Genomic DNA, 9368 nt, shown 5'->3' with positions numbered 1-9368 from the left:
GCATTGCGTTAAAACAATTTAACACATTTAATTATGTTTTATTAAAAAAATACCGCTTAGCGTCCATAGCTGATCTTGTTCGTATACATAAAACACGCTTAGTGACAAAACCGAAGACTTCTATATATCTATACTAGTAGATCGTGAAGAAAATATTTTAATGGCTCTCATTTGAGAAATAACACTAATAAACAGTATTGTACTTGTACACAATTAACCAAAGCCATTAATATTTAACATATTACTAAGTATATTAGTATGAGTATAATATATAGAAGTGTCCGGACATAATATTACATTAAATTATGTATTACAAATTAGTTGCACGCTTGCACAAGCTGCTTGCGGTGGTTTAGTAAAGTACGTACAAGTAAAAGTCTCACATACAATGAAATTCGCTCGTTCCATACACAACTACTTTCATTATCCCTAAATGTGTCTACATCGTAACAAAATAAATCTGCCATTAAACATAATTGTTTTAAGTCTCAAACATCGTTAGTTTTCAAAATCAGGTACAAATTAATCGAAATTAAGTCTAAGGTAACTGAAGCATCCAGGGGAAGAAATATGAGATCACGTTCTACGGCGTTCATTCAATAAACAGATCACTGGTACTAAATTAACAACTCCAAACTTTAAAGTGCTATCCGATTCACAGTGGTGCACAATTTTACAGCTGTCAATTTGGTTTAGCGATTTGTGTACATCAGAATTGTCACCATTATCAACATCCATGTGCCGCAGTCTGGATTATACAATTTGTATCAATAAAGCGTTATTCCACATAAGATTTCACAATTACATGCTAAATTTTTTGGCTTTTTTTATTTTATATCAAACTAAATCACAGAAAGAACTATAAAAATAAATACATAGTTGACAACCGTCCACCCGCCACTTTATTTAAAAACCTTAAATGCAATTTGTATTGCCTAAAATTTTGCGAAAGTGAAATGCTGCGAGATTAGACGCAAGCAACTAAAATTATAAAACAACATGCAATTAACAAAAAGGATTTATGTCCTCATTAGTTAACTGTTCCATTCGTTATCAATCAATAAACGAAATGAAATACTTTTACTTCTTTTACTGGTGCGTTACAATTCGTAATCATAATTACAAGTCAAAATATACAGCAATGCGCTAGAAATGCAATGAAATGCGCGAACTTTAGACGTAAGAGGGAAAAAGGAATAAGTATTTTGCGTTATTTCAAAAAATTTTAGTTGTGCGTCTCAAACCATCTTTATTCAAAAAGATTACTGGGTAACAGAGAGATTACATTAATAATTAATTAATTAATATTAAATTTACATTATTAATTAATTATTTAATACTTAGTGCTGCACTATGAGCTTCAAAGTAGTTTTTTTTTTTTTTTTTTTTTTTTTTTTTTTATTCTGTACCAGTTAGCCCTTGACTACAATTTCACCTGATGGTAAGTGATGATGCAATCTAAGATGGAAGCGGGCTAACTTGTTAGGAGTAGGATGACAATCCACACCCCTTTCGGTTTCTACACGACATCGTACCGGAACGCTAAATCGCTTGGCGGTACGTCTTTGTCGTTTTAGTTTTAGTTTTTTTAATTAGGTTCTCTCGCCTATTAGCAAATTATGTACGAATTTTTAGTTGAAAAAAAAATGAAGTGACAGTCTTGAATGAAAATCTTATCTATGGATTAAATACCAGGGGTCCATAAACACTTTTTAAACCTACTTAATTCTAATATTATAACAAAAAATATAAATAAGTCAATGTGAATGTTACATAACATGTGCATTCTTTTTCTATGATCTTAATTATTTGCCGTGACAATTAACACCGTAAGTGTTATCTACGCTTTTACTTAATAAACATTATGAAAGCCGTATCAAAACATGGTTTTCCTAAGTAAATAATAAATATATTCTACGTCCCTTATGTTAAGTTGCTTTTGATTTAAAACTCGGTTTTATTGACGGTTATTTACAGAAGTTAGTCACCTCTAAGTAAACATGTCAAATAAAAGTGTAATATTGAAGACAGTGTGTATGTTTGGTCTAATATCACACCTACCCCAGATTCATTATGAAACTCATCTATGAATCTTTAGTAAATATATCGTATTTATACGACTAAATTTATCACTAATTGTGGTATTTAATGTAGGTACGTATTAAAAAAGAATGAAAAAAATATTTAACGTAATAGTTATAGATAACATAGATAAGGATTCTAATTGATATTTCATTTCAAAAATAAATGACACGAGCTTTGCAATCAAAAGCGACTTTTGTATTATTTTGTTACAGTTTGAAAAATTATCTCAATAACTATGTGATTGTACTCTGTACTACTAATTCTAAGCTCAGAATTGAAAAATCTAACGTTTACCTACGGTGCAAAATGAAATAGTATCTTAATTCTATTGTAGCTATATGTAGAAATTACCTGAATAAAGAGACCGTTTATATGGGAGTGCCACATTTCATGTCACCGGGTTTGGTACCTATTCAAATCGATACAATTTTCGTGACTGAATAGTCGATGAGTCACAATCGTGATCCGAGGGAAACTAAACTCTATGTCGATATAAATAAGGTCTATGTATAAGCATCGATTAGTGCGATAACAGTGTTCACTCACAAAATTGTTATATTTAACGTAACGAACATTTTTAGTACATTCGACCTCGTTCCCAAAGCAACATTAAATTTGTTATCGAAGTTTGCCGCGGACCTCCTTTGAGGAGCTATTTTAGGGTTCACAAGTGAAGGATAGCTTACATATCACTTTTCTGTCAGTCAGTAATGTCTACTACGGCCATCAAAGACCTTCCTGAGTTGATGTTAAAATTATTACTTTAATGGATAATATCAACATAGAATAAATTGTTTAATATAAATTAACATAAAAGACTTAAGCGTTGTCTTTAGGCCATTTTAAATACAGCTGCTGAAATAAAACTAACTTATGAATAAACACTTTCCACTAACAGTGGACTCGTGCATTTATAAATGATCACTTCATCAATCAAAACCTAGATTAGTCTGTTCCTGTAGCGCTGTTCTATAATCTTATATATCTCGACAACATTTCTCATTCGTCTTTATCTTTCTCTATCTATAGTATGGTGTTAAAAAGAGATAGATAGAGACGAATCTGAGGTTCATATTGTCGAGTTTTAAAAACATCTTTACAGAATAGCGCTATTGCTAGTGTTATCTCCGGTTCACTCATGCTCGCTTCTTTGGAATCGCACTCTAATGCCGCCCTTACTTTATCTAATTGGCCCTTTTGACCTTCCATATCTTGTATGTGTCATATCGTTTGCGTCACTATATTTATGTTAAATATATTAATATTTACTGAAATAATTAGTTCACGATTAAATGAATGAGTAAACAAATCTACTGCGATATAGAAATAATTATTATTTTGAATAACATTAATATGAAGCTTATTTGAATAATCACATACATTATTACTATACATCAATACAGGTGGCTGCGGTTTGGGACTAGCATGAGTAACAGAACAGACACCGAAATTACATATTGAGGAAAGTCTCGGAAAAATGTAAATTGATGTTTGTTTCAATTAATTTGATAACTTATTATCTAGGCAAGACGGTTCATTTTCCTTCGTAAAACACCCCACATCCTGATAAAGTGTATGTAGCTCAATACGCTTTACATCGTCCTTAGTCATTCTCGAGACTATCCTAATAAATAAAGGCGCCCGCCCTTCGAGTTGCATGACGCAACGTTTTGAGCGAACAAATTTTTGCAAGCCCCGTAGCAAATCAACGCTACGTATACGTATATTCTATAACTCTTTGGTATTATTCACTGGTTACTAAATCTATACACATACAATAAATAACTGCTGCTATATTTACGCTTAAGTATCAAAGAAATTATTTGACGCAAAACTCATAGTTGATTGCGTATTTAGTTATATACATTTCTTGATATACATTGGATCTTACTACACTGTTCTCAAGAGTGCTAATGTATATCTCGATACACCGGCCCGAACGCTACGAAGCGATGGCTCCAAAGCTGAAAGAACACGATCGGTTCTTTGATTCGTTCCAAACAATGGTTCCCAAAGTTTTCAAAGCATTACAGCTGGCAGTGGTGTTGAGAGAGCCATGTGTTCAGCTCCACGCACTGGGAGCCTCTGTGCCGTGACGTAATGTTTCATGAGAGCTGGCACTGTGGGGAAAGCGGTCGCTGCTCCTCCCAGGGTATAGCCGTCGATTCCACGGCATACACGCATGTGCATAAAGCCACGGGTAGATCTGGAAATACAAAAAAATATTAAATGCATACTCTTAAACATTAATCTGATCACATATTTATTGTAACTTAAACCTGAGTTTAATAAATTTTGCCTCGTCGACCCAATGTATAAAATGGGTTCTGATCATGAGGTTCTGAATCAGGTTTTGAAATATTGACTTATTCTTTCTCCCAAGAATTGCTAATAGCAACCTAGAATTGGGATATTAGTGTTACACCCTTTGCTTGGAAATCACACTAAGCCATCGGTCCCGTTTGCTCATCAGATAGTTTAACATTGTCCTAAAGCCCACCGACCTGCGTTTGAACGTGATGGGTCTAAGTTATAAATCCCCTCTCCTACCAGGTGAGGCCAGGTGTTGTAATAAACCATTAAAAATAAATGATGAAGATGTAAAATAAACAGTAAAAGTATAAGGCAACTTACTTCAAACTAAGCGAGTAGTCGTGTTTAGCGGATTCACTGTTTCTGACTAAAAACGCGCCCTCCTCCGCATCTCTAAGTAAACCCTCTGCTTCCAAGCGCGACAACGTTCCATGATACCACCTGTAATTATATAAATAAAATTAATAATGCTAACTTTGAGTGCAAAGCTTGTATCGAAATAAAGATTGTATTTTTGGGAGCTTTGGAGCTCAAAGAAAAAAGCAAAACAATAAATTTTAAATATTTTCTTTTAAGATTTCCCAAAGTCTGAATCGATTCAAATGTCTTATAAAATCTATGTTTTGTTTATAAATATCAAAACATTAAAAACATCCATGAAAGTATCGTAGTATACAAGCATTTCAAGTTATACAAATACGCTAAGAATAAGAAACTAGCCTTCACAACAATATGTTAAAGCAAACCACACTCAATCATAAACTTCCACAAAAGTTTCCCAAGTCAATACAAAGTTTGTAGTTATTACATACCCTTGTCGGTCAAGTGGAAGGGAAGCATCAACCAAGTCCCGTGGCGGCGCGATGGGGCCCAAGTTCAAATGTAGTCCCTTGGCAGTACTGGAGCCAGTATTGCCGCCATCAAAATTCAAAGTCAATTTTTCACGATGCTTTTTACCTGAAAAAATACGCAACGTAAATACAAAAGCCTCAAACGCTAAATGCTTCACTATTATAATGAAATCTATGGTCGCTTTAGTCGCGCAATTGTGGAATTTTAATAAGTAAAATAAAGATATTAACTTTGGCCTGACAAAAATTTTAAAAAGTGTTTGGTTAAATTCGGTTTACAAAGTCATGTCTAAGCCGCTTACATGTCAAATAGTTGTAGCAAGTTGGTTAACCTAACTCTGTGCGTTTACAAATTGCTTCGTACACACAGGAAAAAGTTACAAGAAGCACTCAAGCAAATTAAATATTGGGAGGGCGTTGGGAAACAGTTGCGTAAACCATAGAGAAATCCAGAGTCATACGTCTTAATCGGCATAATTCGGTAGCAGTCACTTCGAGTTTCTCCGAAAGATTTGAAGATTCGAAGTGACAGACCCTCCGCAGATTTCTTTCTTATAGGATTGACACGTAAATCCTTGGACATAATAGACTCTGACATAATTGTATCCGGAATAAACTGAACTCTGATTTTGATTTACAGTAAGTACATCTTTGAAATTTGATTACAGATATATTGTATTTGTGGTTAAGTGGTAGGTACCTATAACAAAATACACAGTGACTCACCTTGATTTAAATCTTGCACGCTTTGGCTCGAGGAAGCGTTAGAAATAGCCTCTCCAAAATCATTATTCAGTTGCAAGGACTGTCCGCGTAGTTTACGTCGTAGTTTAGGCATGTCAAAAGGCAAAGATCTCAAATCAACATCTGCCTCTGCACGTCTTCGGCGCAACTTCGGCATATCGAATGGAAGATCTGATAAATCAACGGTGTCATCTTTACGTTCTTCTTCAGTGTTGCTATTTTTAAAATTAATAAACGCATTTCTCGAATCAACGCCCTCTCTAGAATGAATTGATATGCCACTATCTGATCCTTGAATTTCAGTATCGCCTGGTGTAGAGTGTCTAAACGTCAGATTTAGTAAATTTCTGTTTTGTAAAGCGCGTCTTTTAGGTTTTGCTAAGATTTCAACAGTAGTTTGTATCGTTGTATTTCCAGTTTCAACATCTTCAGGAGATACCTTTTGGGAATTGTTATTTTTATTATTATCGGATGTTTCCGATGCTGGCTCTTGGGAAGATTTATCTGATATAGGGCTCAAAATATGTAGCTTAGTCGGATGATGCCCAAACCCCGACAACTGCATATGATGTGATTTTATAAATGGCACATTTCCGGAATCCGAGCTATGAGAGCTTAAAGATGACGAATGACGACTTTCTGAACTACTGCTACTTCTATCACCTTCGCTGTTACTGCTTCGTAGCGACTCCATACTTCCGCCACTACTGCTGGTCGCCATACTCTCAGTGCTCGAATATTTTCGTCGCGGGCGTGCGACACCGGGCCTGCCTTTAAACTCCATTATAGGGCCGACCCCCTTGGGCCCCTTGTACCGATTCATTTCAGGTGTATCTGAATCGGAAGTGGGTCGACCCTTAATCTCTAAAAAAATACCGTCTTTAGATTGTGCTCTTTCATCATCACCATCACGTGATTCGCGGCTCGAATCTCTAAGACGCTGTCCAACATCTAGTTCAGTTGAAACCGATGCTTTGACATCTGTCATGCTAGCATCGCTGCTAGTCGGCGTATCCCGGGCCCGAAGCGATTTCACTGGAAGTCGCAAGTCTTTCAACCGTGGATGTGCCGGCTGTGTCTGGGGTAAATTTGGAGCACTTTTAATACTATTCATTGCAGATCCATCTTTCTGTTGAAATTTTGTGGGCAACGGTGCGGTTGATGGCGGAGAAGGAGTATAACCCCTAAGTGGTAACTGAGATGTAGCAGTTCTCTCTTCCTCTTCGATATGTACTTTCTCTAGCTCTTCAGATAACGCCGATGGATTGGTTTCATTTTCTTTTTTTTGACGTATCGTAGGAATCTTAGAACGCCGTACGCTATCAGTTTTCATAGTCACCTTACGGCGACCTTTATAATCTGGTTCGCTACGTTCGACAGCTTCAAATGCAGATGACGCAGAAGAGAAAGTTTTACGTTCTTCAGCTTGCAATAGAGCTGGATGATTGCTGACGCGGTCAAAATCATCTAAGTCATCATCAGAACGGGCAATTTTACAGTCAAAGGCAGTTTCATATATCTGTCGTGTGGTCATTTCTTGTGGCCAGCGTGGCAGCGGCGCTGGCACGTAAAAGACGCTACGAGAAGATCTATGCTCCTCTACATCTTCGGGCGCGGCGCATGCGCAGCCGGCCGCGTCGCGCCCTCGGCGCCTCGGCGGCATCCACGCGCTCTCGCCCGACGATGACGACGATCGTTCTAACTCACGAAAGCCATCTTCCGCCACTGAGAATCTTTTAGGCAGATTCGGTCTTTGCGCCACGTGAGGTGCGTCAAGGCTCGCAGACTTCCTGTATCGTGGTCCACGTGACGAAGAAGTGGAAGAAACTGTTGGAGCTGATGGTGCGGGTGGAGGCGGGGCAGTTTTAAACAGGTCGCCGTAATAATATGGACTGGGATTTCTTCGAGGAGCGTTAGCGTATCGTGGATCGGAGCGTCCGCTATCTGGCGAATGAAGGGACGGTGCGGTTGCAAAGGGATCGAATTCACCAAACTCGTCTTCTTCACCCTCAGTCGATGATGATCTGTCCTCTGAAGATGTTTCTATAACAATAAGAATTACAATATAACTTATATTCTGTTTAAAATAATTTTAATAAAAAACTGAATGAGGATAAAAACAATCTTTACAGTTTCCCATAAAATTTACATAACATATTAAGTCAACGCCATATTATTGAAGGGCTTTCAGAAGATAAAACGAAAGCAACGAGCTAGAAGCAAGCTCGCGACCGTTCCATAAGTCTGGGGTCGCAGTTAGTCTCGAGTGGCGTCGTTTAAAACGAGCGTCCGGATTGTACTTTTGAATCCCTCAAGAACGTAGTCGATCGTAAAGAATGACGAAATCTTGCCTTATTATTTTTTTTAACTCTAAGTGCCTACTACTGGAATATTTTCATTCGAGAATACCCTTCAAACTTTCCAAAGACGAATTTGAATTTGATTTGTATTTATATCGAAGTTCTCGTCTGGTGCGCAAGCAAATACATTTCTCATGGGGTTGTGTTCGTCTCTCAGTTTTACGAATGCAAAATTTAAATTTAAATAGAACCAATATTTTCTTCTATTTATATTTTTTAACAGATGTATATAAGGTATGGTACAATTCTACACTATGCACAAAAATTAAGGGAGCAGAAAAAAAATCCAAATTTTTGGGGGATTTTCAACAGGCTGTAACTTATACAAAAATGGTCGTACAGCAAAAAAAAAAAACCAAAATTGTAGCTCTAAGTGTTTAGTTTTTGGATCGATACGAGTATTTCTCGCTGAGATATCGATGTTTGAATGGAAAAAGATTATTTTGTCTTTGATTACCAATATCTCAGCAACCAATGATCGCACAGAAATTTTGAGGTTGGTTTTAAAAACTTGAATAAATTTTCTACAAGGATTAGCAATTGAATTTTGAAAAAAAATTTTTTTTTCAATCATTACATGAATTTGAAAAAGCATCCAAAAAAGGACTTTTTGTCGTTTTTTGGAAAATCAAGCGCCCAATCAAAAATATTGCGGAAACCACTGACGTTAAGTGTGCCTTTTACTGTTCAATATACCCACAAAAACCCTACAAAGTTTCAATTCAATCCAGCCAACCGTTTTTTTTTCCCACTTGATCGAATTTTTGAAAAAATTAAAGGAGCAAGAATTTCGCTCTGAAAATGTCATAATTTTTATCAAAAATGAAAAAAATTTTTTTTTTCATTTTTCTCTCAATTTTGTATTAGTGACTTGAAAAATTTAAGAAAAAAAAAAATCGAAAATTTTTGAGAAACAAAAAAAAAAAAATTTTAATTTTTTTTCAATTGGCCCAAATCAAAAAAAAATTAAAAAAAAAATTACCGCCGACATTAGCGTTACCCAAAGCGTACCACG

At 36.1% G+C, this 9368-nt stretch overlaps 1 protein-coding gene across 1 annotated transcript in view; it reads right to left on the bottom strand.

Moving 5' to 3' along the window:
- Window positions 1–1369: 1369 nt before the first annotated feature.
- The window catches only part of LOC112051669 (serine/arginine repetitive matrix protein 1), a 28962-nt gene continuing 20963 nt past the window's right edge, over window positions 1370–9368 (bottom strand). The window contains exons 3-6 of the mRNA XM_024090400.2: window positions 5976–8036; window positions 5211–5355; window positions 4720–4839; window positions 1370–4291 (exon numbers count right to left, since the gene is read on the bottom strand). Of these exons, the coding sequence (XP_023946168.2) occupies window positions 4105–4291; window positions 4720–4839; window positions 5211–5355; window positions 5976–8036 (2513 nt within the window). The 3' untranslated portion in view covers window positions 1370–4104. The remainder of the gene's footprint in view (window positions 4292–4719; window positions 4840–5210; window positions 5356–5975; window positions 8037–9368) is intronic.

Source organism: Bicyclus anynana, chromosome 17 (assembly GCF_947172395.1).
Source record: "Bicyclus anynana chromosome 17, ilBicAnyn1.1, whole genome shotgun sequence".
Classification (NCBI taxonomy): Eukaryota; Metazoa; Arthropoda; class Insecta; order Lepidoptera; family Nymphalidae; genus Bicyclus; species Bicyclus anynana.
This window is presented reverse-complemented; position numbering and strand designations above follow the sequence as displayed.